At 34.3% G+C, this 18,762-nt stretch overlaps 1 protein-coding gene across 1 annotated transcript in view; it reads right to left on the reverse strand.

The window, feature by feature from the left end:
- LOC143240472 (molybdenum cofactor biosynthesis protein 1-like) overlaps positions 1 to 18,762 on the reverse strand; it is a 75,823-nt gene that overhangs the window by 37,734 nt on the left and 19,327 nt on the right. Inside the window, exons 2-3 of the mRNA XM_076482940.1 lie at positions 11,474 to 11,579; positions 1,866 to 2,033 (exon numbers count right to left, since the gene is read on the reverse strand). Coding sequence (XP_076339055.1) covers positions 1,866 to 2,033; positions 11,474 to 11,579 — 274 coding nt within the window. The remainder of the gene's footprint in view (positions 1 to 1,865; positions 2,034 to 11,473; positions 11,580 to 18,762) is intronic.

An 18,762-nucleotide genomic window follows, 5' to 3' on the forward strand; every position in this document is an offset into this window, starting at 1 on the left:
TCTGAATATCTGTTCCATTTTTGTTCAGTCTAAATACGCTCCTTATCACAGCATATCAGTGGATTATAAAAACTGAAGATTACCATTTTCACCTCCTCGTTTACCAGCTCATATCCAATCAATAAGGAAATTATTTTACTTGGTTGGTTTTTAACCAAAATCATATTTTATTTTCAATTAATAACACAACATTTTTATTTTTATTCATAAATGCTTTCAGTCAAATTAATAATTCCTCTAGCTCTTAACCCTTTCGCAACAGGCTTGGTATAATATATACAAGTTCTTCTACACATTTGTGCATTACGTATTTGCACCATAACGTTTGATACAGCAAGTGAATCTTCACAAAATCTGTTGGACTTTTAGTAAAGATTACAAGTTTTTGTATGCATAAAATCATATTTTTAATGAAATATTTTTATTAAAAATTTGTTTGTGAAAATAGTCTGTTTCGTTACTAGTGTGAGTGCTAAGTGTTTTAATGTTATGGTTATGAAAATTATTTTCATTCCAAAAATCTCAAATATTTGTATGATCTCTAGAACCTCCTAAATATATTTCAACATTTGTTTTCAGCAAGACTATATTTTATGTTATTTTCTATATTCTAATAATGTGGGGGTCTATCACTTGACCAACTTTGCAACCATCATAAAAAAATTAGGAAATAAATATATATTATGCTTTTTTTGTGTTGGAGTAACTACATATTATAACATGAAAACATAAATGTTTAGTCTAGGTATCTTAAGTCTCATAAAGTACATGTGTACTCATATTACATACCCAATAATGTAAAACTGACCTTTAGCCTTCCCTGTCTTAGCTTTGTTTTACTGGACTAGTATTTTGTAATATAAAGTCGCATTTCAATTATTATACATTATATATGTATATAGATTATTAATATTTAGAAATAAATTATTGAACTTATTTTCTTCACATATAGAACAATAAATCAAAAAGTAAACAATCATCTTTTCTTGCCACAACCTTTGAAGTTGGTTGATATACCTTTTAAAATTTCACATGTGGAGGATATCAAACAAAAAGTTTTTTAGGTTTTTATATATACAGTTGGTTAACCAAACAAAACCATGAATAACTACACTGATATCATAGAAGTCCACTATAATGTATTAAGCTTAGTAACTAAGATGTATTTAGATTTTAAAAAATACAAAATTTCGAGCAGACTAAAGATGCAACCTATCTTCATGAAACCTTGGTATCCTTTTCACATGTTAAAATGACTGATAAAACCATAAAGGGGACATTCTAAGCTGTTGATTGGTTATTCGTATGTCACATGTTGTAGTGAGAGTATATAAGGGACCATTTAAAAAAAAGGGAAGGAATTTAACAGAGGTACCATGTTTGATTCAGAACATAAGCCATATCTCAGTAAAAAAGATACAAGGTTTTTAATTTATATTCTAGCTTGTTAATATTATTAAATTTGAGCTCATAATTTGTACAAAATTATACACTTTGTATGTTGACATCCCAAACATCTAATTTTAAACAGTGATGCATTCAATAAACTACGTGACTCACTAAGATATATATTTCAGTGTGTTCTTTTGATATTCAATTTAAAGTAAGAAATTAACTCATACATAACATTACAGTTTGAATTATAATCCATAATTTGGTTCCAAATTCATTGGCATAAGTTCCTAAATAGTAGTTCAATAAAATTTTGAATGCAAGTCAACAAACATGATGACATGGCCTTTGACCTATGATCTGTTGCAAAAGGGTTAATGATTCCACATCTGAAGAATAAGAAATTTTATAACAATATTCAGATAGTCTGAATTTTATACACATTGCTGTAAAAGTATTTGACTATGCCTTACCTACTATATCAACAACATCTTTTCTGATGAGAGGTTCTCCTCCTGTAAGCCTTATCTTTTGAACACCTTCTTGTACAAAAAGTTTTGCTAAAGTAACTATTTCATCAGTTGTTAAAAGTCTGCTGTTTGGAGTAAGCTTGATGCCATCTTCTGGCATACAATATTGACCTGTTATGAAACATGTCACACAAAGGAACAATCAAAAACAAAGAGTGAAATGTTTTTTATCTGTTGTTTAGAAACTATAATCGACTGTAGATATGACAAGAAGAGCCAAAAAATACTCTACACTACAGGGGTTGAAATATTACATTTTCACATTCCTGAAGAACTCAACATTCCTTTAAGAATTTCACCTTTTTCAGTTGGCTTTCCTGATCAGGAATGCATGGTTTATCCATATTCCTTTAGTTATGACTAGCAAAAGTAAACATATTGTATAGGTTAAATACACATTAATTAGGGAATGCAACTTTACATGAGGTATATTGAATATAATACTCCTGATGGTTCTTCCACAAGTGACTTAAATTTTATTTCCTTATTTCTCACCCTGGACTATACATTGAGTGATACTGTAAATTAACTGGTAGAATGCCATTATTTAATTAACATGTAAAAAAATTAAAATCTAAAGTCTTACAGTCAGTAACATAATAATACACAAGTTCAAACCACACAAAAATCTATTGTAGCACTACAATTCTACATAAACATTCAGCTACACTTAAATGCACATAATAGCATTGTAAGCACATGAATGTTAAAAAAAAATCACTCAAGTACTTTCACCTTGAAGGTATAAAAATGTCTGTATATATGTCGTTAAATACAGTAAAAGTAAAACCTGTGATTAAGTGCAAAAATAAGATTATCAACAAACTTGAAGACATAGTGAACTGTTAAATGTTGTTATTTACCATAGAAAGTGTAATACCAGTAGAATGTAATCAAAATAATAGTAAATAATCAGTAATCTTAAAAAAGACAGAGAAGATTTTAAAAACTAGTATTTCACTGCTTCTTTTACTGTTTACCTACCAATTACAAAAAAATGAAAAGAAATACATAAATCTTTAAATTTTCAAACCATTACAGCATAATAAAAGGAATGAATTATTGTATATCTAACATCATAACCAGCAAATACTAGCTATGGTATGAAAGATAATTGAAAGATTAAACATATAATGTGTTGGATGAAGATACATATCTGCTTTCTTTTGGAAATCAATGCTAAAAAAACCTGTTCGTCAGTTTCTTGTGATGCGTTTTCACCCAGGTATTTAATTAAAATATTGATTAAAATCTTTTGACTTGTTGTCTATTTCCCCCTTACTCACTTTACAGTGTAGTTAAGTATTTTTGTCACTTCTCCATGCTTGTGAATTTATGATGATGGACTAAAATCTCTTTTGGTTTGTTTGTTTGTTTGAAGTTAAACACAAAGCAACATAATGGAATATCTGTGCCCTGCCCAACACCAGTATCAAAGCCCAGAATCTAGCATTGTAAGCCCACAGACATACTGCTGTGCTACTGGAAGGTAAACTCTTTCAGAGGTAATGAGTGAATATTTGTTTGCAAGCATTCATATACCTTTGGCACACATGGTTATATTCAATGATAATAATTTGCTTCAATTTATAAAAATGGTCAGTTTGCTGAATCCCTTCATTTGGTTTTTTTCAAAGAAACAATTTATTTGGAATTCAGAAGTGCACTGTATAAATTTCAGGATAGATCCATATTTTAAATATTCAAACACAGCTAGAAAATGCAAAGCATGTCCTTGAAATATACAACAAAGAATTTTCTGTCTAATTTTATCTACTTATAGATATACAATAACAATGCTTATTTGATCTTGAAAAATAGGTCTTGCTATTTAAGGAAAAAAGAAACATTTATTATAGATATTATGATTTTATGAATTGAAAACTGTACATTTATAAATAGAAAAACTGGTTTTAGTTTTCAGTAAACAAAACTAGGCTGATGTCTTCCACTTTTATGTTTATTGTTTTGTTTAAAAAATTATTTTATGAGAATTAAATACATTATAAGAAACAGCAGCTTTGTTGTACAGACAGTTTTTAGTAGAGTGATATTTATATTGGTTGTTCGTTGTTGCTGATTGTTATTAAGCACAAAGCCACACAAAGGGTTATCTATGCTCTGCTCACAATAGCTATTGAAATCCAGATTCTAGCAGTACAAGTCCACAGCCATACCACTGTGGACATTTATATTGATCTAAATATTGTTTCATAGAAAGCTAAAAAAAAAAAGGTTTCAAAAGAATTAAACTATTAGTTGTAGGGTGGTTCTCACTAAGACCATCTCCTACTCTTGGTGAGAATTATATACAGTTGTAAAAGTTCCAGGTCTTAGTAAGGATTATCTCCAACTACAATTTTCAGATCTTGGTGAGGATTACTTACAACTATGAAAAGGATTCTGATGCGAGTGAAAATTAATACACAACTGTAAAAAGTTCCTATAATTAGTAAGGATCATCCTAAAATGAAAACAGAAAAAGAGGATTGTGAGTTAGAAAAGATCTTGCATAGAACATATTCTCATACACTAAATAACCAACCTGTTATTTTTGCTATTCTTTATATTTTTTAAAGTTTATATACAATTCTGGAAATTTAAGATATATTATTTTAACTTCTGTTATTAAACAGGTTAGAAAATTTATTGCCAAGGGCTACGTGATAAATACATCTTAAAAAATTGTTTCAGGAATGGCATTTGGTTTTGGTTTGTTTGGAACTTTGCACAAACCCACATGAGGGCTATCTACACTAGCCATCCCTAATTTAACAGTGTAAGACTAGAGGGAAGGCAGGTAGTCATCATTACCCACTGCCAACTCTTGGGCTACTCTTTTACCAATGAATAGCAGGATTGGCTGTCACATTATAATTCCCCCACGGCTGAAAGAATGAACATATTTGGTATGACAGGAATTTGAACCCTCGACCCTCAGGTTACAAATCAAGTGCTTTAACCACCTGGCCATGCCGGGTGAAAAAAAAGTAGAATTATTTCATTGATAGGGCAAATTATTTGTAAGTTTGCCTGGCCAGGAATGGCATTTCTTAAAAACAAAAAATATTTTTATGGGATTCTGCTGCTTTTACCTTAGATTGGGGGGTGGGGGGGTGGGGTGAATCCTATGTAGCTTGTTACCTGTCTCATCTTTTGGGTCCCTCACAAGAGATTTAGACTTGAAAAGGAAAACAAATACTCCTTGCACACCACCTTTTACAGAATTCATTTTAAGAAGAAAATTAAAATTTGATGGATATAATTTTTAGGATGTGAAAAATCGACAGAACTAGTCTGTCTTTTGCGTGTGTTCATTTTATACTTCTTGTAGTAATTTGCAAAGTGTTTAGCTAAGAAAACTAGGTCTATTCTTACTTGGATGTAATGATTTAGAAAACTTCATCAGCATCTTCCAAGGATTTAACTCGGGTATAAAACAACAACAACAGTGTTTGGAAGTGTGTGTTTTTTTAAATAACTTTAAAGGTAAAGATGATGTTCTTAACATTATATAAGTTGCTTTCTTGATGGAACATTCTTAATTTTAGAATACTGTATTCAGTGATTGAATAGATAGAACTATGATGTATTAGAAAGAGTATAGATGAGGCTGTTTCTGTAGTGGATGATTGCATGAGAAAGTTGGACTATTGCCCAAGGTTACACACGGGCCCACACCTGAAGTTAAATAAGGTCATGGAACTTATTTACCCTTACAAGCATATTTATTAATGTAATTCATGGTGAAAGGTTTATGAAATATTTCTTCATAAGATTGAAAGTATATACAAATAAAACTATTCAAGTCCACTGAATTTGTCAGTTTGGCATTTTATGGCACAAAAAAACAAGGCTATCTGCACCGAACATCCAATAAAAATATTAAAAGTAGAGTAAAATTATTAAAATTCATAAAAAGAAATCAAGGTAAAACAAAACAAAGTTTATTTTTTGAATTAAAAACTTAAATAGCATTAAACCCAATTTTTATATCTAGTTTACAGTAGTACAAGAGAAACTACAGTAATACACGTTTTAAAAGACTTTCTGTGGCATAATTCTAATCATTATAAATTCCCAGGATGACTAACAGGTAAGTTCAAACATCAGCATTAGTCACCTGAAGTTAGCCTTTCCAGTCCTGGTTTTGAGTTATATGATGCTATGGCCATTTTCCAATTTCATATTGAACTAATTGTACTTTAATTCATAAAAAGGAATCGTACTAAATTCTGCAATAAACCATGGCAGAGCACAGAGTAACCTGATTTTGAACCATCCAAATAAATGGGAATGGAGGGATGGTTCAAGAGATGTTCAGTAAACAAAAGACAGTACTTCCAATCAGAAATATCCTGTTTTCTCAGATGGCTTAAAGAAAGGCCACATTTGGGGATTATAATAAGCATTGGTGGAATAGGCCGGCCAGTGGATACAGCAATGTTATCCAAGAACAGACCCAATTCATCCAACTGTGCCTGGATACAAAGGCCAAAAAGAACAATGGTAGACAGTCTGTTCAGAAAAAACATGGCTTACCGAGGAAGGAAAACACATCTCCAGGTACAATGCTGTGGTAAGGATCAAAGTTTCAAAGCATACAGTAAAGACAGTTGAAAATGGCAGAGGTGTAGAGGAGGTTCATGAGACTCTGTGTATAAGCTCTGGACTGGGGAAGTACAGAAAGCACTGATGCAGAGCCAAAGTCCCTGACGATGAATGGGGTTCAGCATCTTCAAGGCTGATGTCCTGGCAAAGCCATACACCAGAGACCCATAGTTTATTTTCTATTGAATAAGAGCACAATATATCTTCAGCATAGAACATCGATACACTCCCCAAGTGGTGGAAGAGAAGACACAGAATATTCAGTGCTCTTGCACATTTGACTCATAGTTGTTTGATGTTTGGTATAAAGGTCAGCTTACAGTCAAATATAAGCCCCAAAACCTTTGTTTCAGGGACCACAGGAAGCACAAATTTAAATACATGGAGTTCAGGATTGGGGTGAATACCCTGTTGGCAGCAAAAGTGCACATAAATGCTTTTACAGAAAGAGAAGTTAAAACTGTTTGCTGTGGTCAACTTCAGTAAATGATTAAGGGCAGTCTGTAGCTGCTGCTCAATGTATCTCATGTTCAACAACTGACATGAAATGTATAAGTCATCAACATAGAGCCTGTTTGCAACAGCAAGAGGGAGTTGTTCAGTGATGGCATTAATCTTTATACAGAAAAGTGTGACACACAAAACACAGTCTTGAAGGACTCCAAATTCCTGTGGAAAAGAATAGAAAAGTGTTGAACCCACATGATCTTGAAATTGCTGCCCATTAAAAAAAAATTTATAGGTCTTATAGAAACAGCTCCTCAAAGCAACTTGATGTTAGTTTGAAGGAATCTTGGGATATTTCCCAGGCTCAAAGAAAGGTAGGACAGTAGCCAGACATCAGGAAAAACATTCTCCTGCTAGATTCACTGTAAAGGGGCAATTATAGTCATAGAGACATCAGCCTGAAAAGAAAGAAGTGATCACTCTGCCTGAGTTTTGATAGCTAAGAAGGTGGAGGATGAAACAAGAGTACTGGATACCCAGCAAAAGCTTTCCTTGAGAGTATCAGTGATGCTCTGGACATCACCTAATTCCTGGCCATAAGACAATAAAGATCAGAAGAGGGACAGAATTATTCTGCCCACTGACCTTTCAAATCTTGTCCCATGTGACTTTGGAACTGGTTGTTGAAGAGATGCTGGTTGTGAATTTAATCCAATATACCTTCTGGCTTTAACGTCCTATCTATCAAGCATGTGCAAAGGCCTGCTAGAAAGCAATGAGGTTCGAGAGTGTGGGATACCGATGAGAGGTATCCCAGACCCGTTTTCCGCGTCTTCCATGCCATGTGGCAGGCAGGATTCCACCATGGACTAGAATATTGTGGAAAACATGTTGAGGTTTTAGGAATACATTGAGCAGCTGCATGTATAATACAATCAGTCACTGCTGCCATGCAGTCATCTACTGATGGCTTACAGACCATGGCAGGATAAAGATCTGCGAGAGCAGTGAAAGAGGGCCAGTTGACTTGATCCAGCTTCCACTGAGGCACATGGGTCAGGTGGCATTGACCATGGCCAGTCTCTCTCAAAAACAATAAGATAATGATCACTTTCTCGGGGGTTACTGTCAACCCTCCATGAAAAGTGGGAAAATAGTGAAGGGGAGCAAACTGAGAGATCAGTAGCAGTAAAAGACTGACTAGGTGTATGAAAATAAGTATAAGAACCAGTATTGAATAGAGAAAGGTTGTGATGTGCAAACATAGGCTCTAAGGAACAGCCCCTGCCATCAATATCAGCTCCTCCTCAGAGGGGATTATGTCCATTAAAGTCCCCCCAGAAATAAAAAGGGAACTGGTAACTGTTCAATAAGAGGATCAAGATCTGATTAATCATAGAATCTCTCCCAGAAGACAGGTAGAGAGAACGAACAATGATGGTATGACCCATGGAAACATGGATGGCTACAACTTCCAAGGATGTGTTAAGTGGCAAGAACAGGGTGGTCACATGCTGATCAACTAACAGTATCACCCCTCCATGGACTCATGCATCACACAATCTCTCATTTCTGTACAAAGAGAACTGTCAAAAGGTGATTGTATTGGCAGGTTCCAGAAATGTTTTTGTAAGGAAAGACATACAGGATGGTAAGAAGCAATCACTGCTTTGACATAATTCAGATTAGAACGTAAACCTCGACAATTCCTTTGTATCAAAGTGGCCATTTTTTTATGTGTTGGCAAATTGGGTGGAGAGCCCTTCTGTTTTCAACCACATCTTTTTCTTTATTTTCATAATTCGAGGGAGGTCTCTTGACCTCCATGGATCCTATCCTGGGTCAATTGGTTATGTCTCTGTCATTGGAAAAAGATTCCAGCAACTGAGGATGTGAATGGATGATCATTTTGCATATTGGGGTGGGAGAAGAAGATGTACCCGAGTAAATGCCTGTACCCAGAACCAAAGGAAGTGGATCTCAGGGTTTGCTGGAATTAATGTTTGGAACAGAGATGGGTGTTGACATTCATTTATCAACTTTCTTAATCATGGAGGTGAAAAGACTTTTCAAATGGTTTGAGAATGATTCTTTCAGAGGCATGGAGAGATCCATCTGCACCCTCACTGCAGTAGTGGAATGAAGTGCAGCAGCATATGACCAAGGTGAAGTGGTGGACAGTAACTTCAGTCTCTAAGTATGTAGTGTTTTGAATAATTTTCAAATACTGTTCCTCTTTTTCTTCCAACCACTTAGGGTAAGAATAAAAGTAGGACGGGTGAGAGCCATTACAATTAATGAAATGAAGGTCGGTTTTACACTCATAGGCAACATGGTCCTTGCGACTACAATGATCACACATCAAGAAACCACAATATGATGTCTTTAAGTGACCAAACTGCTGACACTGGAAACATCTGAGAGGGTTTAGAATATATGGCTGTACATTGCAATTAAGATAACCTGCCTAGATAGTGGCAGATGGAAGCAGCCATGTAAATGTCACAATGAGGATATTGGTCAGCATCATAATTTCATCTTTGCAAGTGGAGATTCCTGTCACTGCAGAAACTCCTTGGGTCGAGAAACCAGCAAGGATCTCTGACTCGGGGATGTTCTCCAAATCCCTCTCAACAATAACTCCCAGTGATGAATTCAAAGTAGCATGGGGAGTAACCTCAATGCGTATATCCCCAATCACCTTCGACTGCAAGAGAAGTTCACTGTGCTTAACAGTGGACGTTTCCACCAATATGTCACCAAAACAAACAGAAACAGCCAGAAAGTCCCTCTAATCCCTTCTGAATAAAAATGGGAGACATTTGCCCTAAAGGTTTATTTGAAAGTGTTGAGAACATCCAGAACTAGCACTTGGTTGACCCTAGCTCAAGTGGACCCTAGAGGGGCCACCCCAATGCTGCCCATCTATAGGAATTCAAGGCCAAAGTGGTGTGTTAGGTTTGGACCCCTTAACTACCAGGATCCTCTCTTCTCCTTCATGGGTCACCACACACAGCAAACATGTGGGTGGATGTTTAGATCCCAGAGGAGGTAAACTGAAAGAACAGAACTCATCGTGTACAGGAATCCACACTAAGGGGTGTCCACTGGTTCAGATTTTTTTTTTAATTAAAAAGCAATAAGTAACATGCAACTTTAAAAAATCTCACTTAACATTAGTGTGGATGTGTTGAAAGTAATTTATAAACGAATGTATGAAAATGAAATTACTCAAATGATTGATGAGAGTTGAAAATAAATGCAATTTTAGAATTTATGCTTTATCAGTTATGAACATATGCATTGTTTTTGTCTTAAGTATGCTAATAATGACTAAAAGCACATAGACTGTATATGTATAATGAATAATTAAAATCCCAACCAGTATTCCTTGTGACCAGCCTCTCTGACTCATCTATACTTAAGCCAGTGCTGAAGCTATGAAACCTATGAATTTCATAATAATAAATCTTCTTAAAACATACTGAAACATTCCTAGCTTATTACACCATCTCTGACAGGTCCAAGTGAAAAGCCTAGGAAGAATTAGAGGACAAACAAACAAATGTTTATCAAATTATAGTACAATTTCACTGTTATATTGTTTAAATAAATAATATTTACTAAACCAATATGTATTTGCACTTAATTAAATCAGAATGAGGTCTAAATGTTTAGCAAATAAATAAAATGTACCAATTTTATATCATGCATGACATGATGCAGTGGCTACAACCTACAGTGATTTTATTCCATTTGAAATTTTTTCAATGTACGTGGTGAATCTTTGTAGTTTTTATCTAAATCACAGATTCACAAAATATATTTGTACCTACAGTTTTATTTATCAAATAATGAATTATCATACACATACACACATGCAAATGATGGCCCTTTCTCAACTTTTACTCACAGGTCATAGCTAACTTAATTCATCTACTAACTAGGTGATTTCTGCTTCAGAAGATATTATTTAAGATCAACACTGAATAATTTGTGTTTGAAACATGGAAGAGTCATATGAAAATAGACTAACCATTAAAAAATGCCTTGGAAATAAATGCAATGGAACAGTTATTTGAATGATACAGATGAAACATGCCTGCACATACGTTTGTATCTTGAAGAGTTGTGAAATGCAACATCAGAAAATATGATTTAGTTTTTGAAAACTCTGTTAAATTAGCTTGCATAAAAGATTACAGTGAATTTCTATGTTTGTCTAATGCACTACAAAGACAAGGCAAAAAATGTTTTGTCATATGCCTTTATTTTATTTTATATTATATAGCAAAATTAGAAGTACAAAAAAGCAAAGCTTCTGTTCAACGAATCCTAAATAACATGGCAGTTTTTAAAAGTTAACAAACATTGGCAAATACAAGAAATTAAGTACTGTGGAAAAAATTCACAGAATTAACAACATTATGTGAATATTCTGTTCTTTAAATGCAATAATGGAAAGTGACATAATGAATACTGAAATTACATACATCTCAAGTTACACCTCTCTGTCAAGGAGATACGCAAGTAGGAATGCTTTCGTCCAAATCTGTCCATCAAAGTTGGAGATACCTTTTCTACATAATCTTTAATGGCCTATAAAGTAAATTTATACTTAATGCATACAAATACAGTAAAGCAAAATTTATATAACAATTTTACTGATTCTGTTCTGTCTTAATCTATTCGTATATTTATTAATTTTACCTTTTCTTTAAATTTGTTATAAGAAGTTAGAAATAAAATTTAACTTAGCATAAATCTTTGAATAAATAAGAAACTAACAATTCAAAGTCAAAGTTACGAATCTACCATTCAGAAACATTTAGTTTATTAACAATTAAAAAGTTGAATTTATTTTATATTCTTAACAAGTCTTCCTAAAAAAGGAAAGTCTAAATGTATTACTTCACACTTTTTTTTATCAAAATATTTGTCCAACTTATCAATTACCTAATCCTTCTGTAATACCTCAAAGTTCTTACCAAAACTACAAATGTGAACATTTTCTTTACCTGAAAATGTATTTCCAATAAACACCTCTCTGCACACAGTAGCTATATCTTGCAAGCCTGCCACTGAGGTTCTGCACAAGCCACTAGCTTTGAACTATCTCTTATCTAAATTATATTTTGACATGAACTGCACTAGTGGTAATAGCCTTCCGAAGATGGCATGTCCTTCATGTGTAATAGATCTCCATAAGTAATTGTATTTGAAATTAGTTTTATTCTTATATGAAGCAAGAATAACATGCAGTGGGGAGGAAGGTTCAGAAGCTGCACAGATAGGCAAGTATTTATCAGAAATACAGTTTAACATAAGGAAAATGTTAGCTTCCAAAATGATCCAATTACTTCTTTTCACACAGTAGCTAGAATCTCACAATGATGTAGTGAAGTGACCAGTGCAAAAGAGAAAATTTAGATGAACTCTCTTCAAAGAAGATGTCAGGTACTACAGTGATAACTCTCATGAAAAACTGCATTATTCTCATGTATAGTATACTTTTTGCCCTGCTTGAAGTATGAAAGAATAAATATATAAATGAACTAGTATGTCACAAGTATGGATAGAAAAAATAAATGACTACTCATGCTATTCCTTCAAGGAATAGTAAAATAAGAAACAAGCAACTCGGGATTCAAATAGTGACTGACTGAGAGTGTAAATATACACAAAAAAGCTCCAATTGCATAAATGAGCTAGATAAATAAAAAGGAAGGAAAACAGACCAAAAAAAGGTAGGACAGTGAAGAAAAAAACAGAACTATGGTAAACAAAGTGAAAGATAGCTAACAAGGCCATGATGTAGACCAACTACCTCTGGTAAAAGTTTGGTTAAAGAATTTGAAAGACAAAGAGTGAATGATGGACCAATGCAAAAAAAAATGCAATTTGCATCAGGGAATTGTGTATGTGAAAGTAAAAATTGAGTGATGCAAAAGAAATGTTACAAAATATGAAAAACTGCCCATCAATGAAATGATGAAGAAAGAAGTGTTTAAGATGTTATTCAATGGAGAAAAGAAAAGAAGACAGAGTTTGTTAATAAGGTGCTATCAAAAGGACAAAAGGAGCATCATGGAACACTTAAGACCATATGAAAGACCATGGAGAAAGACGATAGCAAGTAATACATACAGAAAAGAAGATATCAATATACAACTATAGCAGATAGCTGTGAGGTCTGGAACCAAAAGAGTTGAGGTGACTAAACACTCCATGATACACATAAACCTTGGAAAAGGATGATCCTGAATGAGAAGCAAAGAGAAGAAGATTCTGAGGTGGATAAAGTTTACAGTTGCAGTCAGGAATAACAACAACAACAAAAATCAATCATCCCAGATGAACAGCCTGTAATGGGAGAAGGTTAACTGAGTAGAAGTAAAAACTACCCAGAGGTTCAGAAAGGAATGGCAACTTAATCCAAGACTGTGGTTATGATGAGCAAAAGCTATGCCAAAGGGTAGAGCCCAAAACTGGTATACTGTATCATGATGAACATCATCCAAAGCCCAGGAATACCATTTTATTCAGAAGAAATCCATTTACCTATAACTTTGAAATCATCAGTAGTTCAGAGAAGAAAAACAATGAGGGGGATGTCTGTCCTATGGTTCAATAGAACACTGACGACATAGTAATAGAAATCTAGAGAGAGGCAAATGACACTTTGTGACATCAAACACCAAGAGCTCTGACACTGCATCTTCAAGACAGTAGATGTACTAAGGATTAGAAGGTGAAGGACAAATAGTGGAGAAGAGAAATTGAAGTGAAGAGAGAGAGTAAACAAGAACCTGAGTGTCTCAATTATCAATCATAAATGGAGTCTGTTTATCTGATCCAAGCTCACCAAGCACAAGGAAAGATAGTCACTGATAATATGGAAAATGATAGCCTCTCTAGGAGAGGAATGGTAAAAGAAAGTAGGAAGGTGGAAGGAGAAAATGTGAAATAGGACAATAATACATGGGCCAAGCAACACAACAAGATCCACAGGAATGGGCAAGATGGGAGAGTAAAGTGCAAGAAAATTTATGGCAAGCAGCTTTCACTCAAGACTGCAAGAAAAGAAGAATATCCTTAAGACCTCATGACAAATCAATGAAACAAGGCGGAAGCCACATAGAGAGGACTGAGAAGGTGAAAGGCAGAGAAAAGGGTGTCATGTTTCAAGAGAACAAAACCATGTGGGGAGAGAGAAAGTCAAAAATAAGATGGTGCTGTAACTAGGTAAAGGAAAATATATACAAAATAGAGGAATTAGGAAGAAATGGAGAATATAGACAACTGATAACACAGAAAGAACCTTCAGCAACCATTTTCACACTAAAAGCCACAAGGAATTTTGAAATATTACATTGTAAGGTATTTCAAGTTCTAAAACACAGTAAAAGATAAACTAGTCCAATTTTAGATGAAATTTCAGCTTTGTAAACAGAGTTAAAACTTTAGAAACAGAAGGCTGCAGAAACATGACAGTTGATGGAGTAGAATTACTTCAAACATTTTTGGATCATTATTATATTCAACAACTTATTTAAAGGGCTCAGGAGAACCTTAGAATAAATGTCTGAGAATTGGCAAAGTAACAGATCATACACATAGAAATCTGGGTACAGAAACAAGTTGCAACTGTTTGAAGCATGGGAAAAGGTATAAAATCATTTTGGTCAGCAGGCTTGGAAAACAACATGAAAGCTAGTCCAATACAGCTTGCAGTTTACTACAATTCAGAAATGAACAAAATTGAAAAGTGAAATTATAAATCTCATGAAAGTCCAAAATGAAAAAAAGTATGCACTTGAAAAAGGAAAAAATATGAAAGTCAGTAACTATAATATGAAAATTTAATAAATCATATTAATAACAAAGTTCACACAAAATATTGCAAGTTGATAAGCAAAATCAAACATCTATTAACAGCAATGTTTATCAAAATCTACTGCAAATAGAGGTTGCGATGCTCAATTAGTGGTGGAAAGCTATTGCAGCATAAGATTACATTATGTATCAGCATACTTCACATAAAAATGTGATTAAGAAAGAAGAGATAGAAGTGTGTACAAATTCTTAATAGTAGACACACAAGAAATGGTTACTGTGTGAAAAGGTAAGTGAATAACTTTGGAATTAAGGAGTATAATATCATTAGTGAACATCAGCTTTTTCCTTAACAAAAAATGCATTTCCAACAGATACTTATTTTCACACAAAAAACAGCTTGATCCCTCACACATTTGCCTATGATATTTATGTTCCACTGACTCTGAACTAATGGACACCTAAAAATCACCAACTGAATAGCAATAACTTCCTTGCATTGGCACTTCATTCTTAATAAGACAAAAAGAAAGTGCACTTTTAAGTAGGGAAGACAGGTGGAGAGGTATGAAGTATGTATCAGAATTAAATTCTCAGGTAAGGAAAATGTTAACTTCTGAAGTGATACATTAACTCCACATACAAAATACCTAGAATCCTACACTGAAATGGTGAAGGACCCAATGTCAACATTAATGTTAAATGAACTTCCTTCAGAAAGTACCCAAAGGGATAGCACCTAGAATGTGACACTGATGGCAGGAGCTTCATAGGGATACATCTCTGGGAGACTGCATCTAGTCCTGACCAGGGTATACTTTTCACCTTGAAAGAAACTAAGATAAAGGCAAAAGAGCACCCACAGACAAGTTGGTAATCCAAGATGCATTAGATAGTTATGGTGCACTCAGACCATCTCAACACAAGTGGACAAACAGATGGGGGTGACAAACCCATCCTGCTGCAGGAGGAAGGCATACTAGATGTTTTAAGGGTGATCTAAACTACACAAATAGTGAGAAACTCCAAGATCCACTATTCCAGCTGCTAGGAATTGGTAAGTGGCAAGGGTCTCTCCTGCTCCACTTGAAGAAGGGAAAAGATTAAAATTGGAGAGACCCAGAGATGTGCCTAGGTATCTACTAGAAAAGTCTTTCACTGGAATTGCAATAGGTGACCACAAAGCCAAATTATGAAAAGACTACAAATGCAAGCCAAAAATGTGAGTAATAATTTCTTTGGTGTCAAGCTTTCTCTATGATATTACCTCTAGTAATCTTGTGGAATGTCCCATCTCAACAGTTGACACTGGTAGAGCAAGGACAGATGGGTTGACTGCTTGCAACACCAGCAACCTGACAGAATCCTATAAGATAGAAGATATTAAAAGAAAATATACTTACTCTTCTCAAAGACAGTGTGTAGAATCAAGAATGGTAACCTGAGGGAGTTTAATTTCACAGGAAATGAAACAGCCTGATGATAAAGATAATAGGAGGCAAGCTTGTATGGATTTGTTCACACAGTCATTTGAAGGATCCTGTCCATGGATCAGCAAAAATGAGATGCAAGACAGTGAGACATGCAACAAATTAGTTGTGCTGAAATATGAAAAAGCTTGAAAGCATCAATATTCAGAGAAGAATGTACCAACCACAAGACCTGGCAAACAACATCCAGTAAGGATTGGAGACAACAGATTTTTGAACAAAGAGAGACCCTAAGGTAGAAACAAACAGTTATGGGAACTCTGAAGAAATGTTCGTACCAAGTAGCACTTCAAAGTTCAAAACGGGACACAGAAGATGATCTAGGTCGAAATGAATATAGATGTGAGAGACAGAAGGTAGAAAGGCAGGCAAGAAAAACAATCATCTTCTAGATCAGCCAAAGTTTCTGGAAGAAAAGCCCAATCTGAATAGAGAAGTAAATAAGAATGATGAAGAAGTGCAGAAAATACAATATATACATTTAACAGCACCATACATGAGGATGAGGAGAAAAGTGTTTTTAGAAAAAGACGGTATAAAAAACAAGAAGCCAACAGTCCAAATGGGATGTTTAAGAAGGTGTATAAAACCATATTACGACATTAATTGGGCATGGAAGTCAGACAAGGGTCAAGTAAAAAGGGAGGATTAAAACAAAGTGGAGAAAACAAGGGAAGAAAATACCTAGCAGTAAAAGGAATATTAAAATGTAGTTGGCAAAAACTACCTGATAACCAGCTATGGAGGAAAATAACAATCTACTGTTGAACAGCAATTTGAAAAAGGCCAGTAAGTGAGTCACAGTAGGATAATACAGAAGGAACTAGTAGATGGACTAATGTCAAAAAATGTTCCAATTTTGTTGATTAAAGACAAGAGTGGGATAAGAAAAAGGCTACATGATCAGAGAGTCTGGTCCTGTATGTGATAGAACAGATAAATCCTACATGAGAATATAAAGGTTGAAAAAGAGATAAGGTTGGAGCAAAAGAGAGAGTAAATAACGAACACCCTATGAAGCAGAGGAAAAAAGATGATAAACAGGGTGAAAAGGAGAAGGGAAATAGGACAAGGGTGGAAGAAGCCAGAAGTGGAGAAATAAGACATGAGTGAGAACATGAAAACTCCATCTGTCAGTCAAAACCAGGAACCAAAGGCTTGCAAAGCAAGACCGGTGGGTACTTATTGGGCAAGACCTAACAGGATAGTCATTGATAAGTAATGGCCTTAATTTCAGTTAGTTGGAACATAGGAGGAAAAAGAAGATCAGGAAGCTGTAATGGAAATGGGAGACTTGGACTGGAAAAGACCTAGAAACAAGAACAGAAAGGCAGGATTAGGAAAGATGAGAAGCCAAGAAAGACTACATGGGCTGATACTGAGCCACCTTCTTTCAGGTCTTCAGAAAGTAAGGGAAAGCTCTGAATACCTCTGAGGTAAGAAAAGAAGCTCAATAAATGTCACAGAGGTAAGAGTCAGGCAGGTGAACATCTCTACCCAACAAATCTCAACAGTAGAAGAACCATGTAAGAAAAGATAAAGCAATAGTAGTAAAGATTAAAATGGTAAAAAGGAGAGAATAAACATTTCCATAAAACTAATCCAGAACATAATGAAATACCTCAGAAATAAGGTAAAGGCATAAGAGGTTATATCAGAAGATTGTAAGAAAGAGACAAAGGCATGGAAACTGGGCATTAGAAAATGAAATAAAAGTTAAGTAGGTAAAATACAATCCAATGATTGGGAATCAAGGAAATGAAATGAAAAATGGTTGTTAGTCAAGTTAAAGAGTTAAATAGACAAGAAAAATGAGATACACAAGTGTAGATGCACAGTTCTTCAAAAACAAGTCTGCATGAACCCTAATGTCAGCCAAAGGAAGAAAGACAAGATAATCTTGAGAATAGGTTTTGTATAGTAAAGAATGGAAGGAATTAAAAGACACTAGAAAAAGTAAAAGAAAAAAAAACACGTGAAATCTGTTAAAAAAATAAAATAAGAAGGTTGATGATTCTCTCCCAGTTCTCATGTCATTACAATCACATGATGAATAAAAGTTCCCATCACATGAGAATTCATAATGGGTATGCAGGAATTTTTTTTCTTCCTTTTCTTTAGTAAATAAAAAAATGATTTTGTTAACTATTGCAAACCTCATGTAATTAAATACTAAATTTAAAAAACACTTCTATTCAAAATGATATTAAGGAAAACAATGAAGTTTGTTTGAAGACAAGTGCTTAGGGGAGCTCCTGCAAAAAGAGGCTGGGTCACCTAAAAGCTGCTGTCACTTGATGATGTTACCATGTACTTGCATAATCCATATTAAACAAGCAATTTTTGGAATGGAATTAGTCCAAAGCTAGTTGTTTACACACCTCATAGGCAAATGTAGAAGAAATCAAAATATTTTGTGTGTTGGAGGTAACATCTCAGAATTTACTAATAATGTA

This window comes from Tachypleus tridentatus, chromosome 13 (assembly GCF_004210375.1).
Source record: "Tachypleus tridentatus isolate NWPU-2018 chromosome 13, ASM421037v1, whole genome shotgun sequence".
Taxonomy (NCBI): Eukaryota; Metazoa; Arthropoda; class Merostomata; order Xiphosura; family Limulidae; genus Tachypleus; species Tachypleus tridentatus.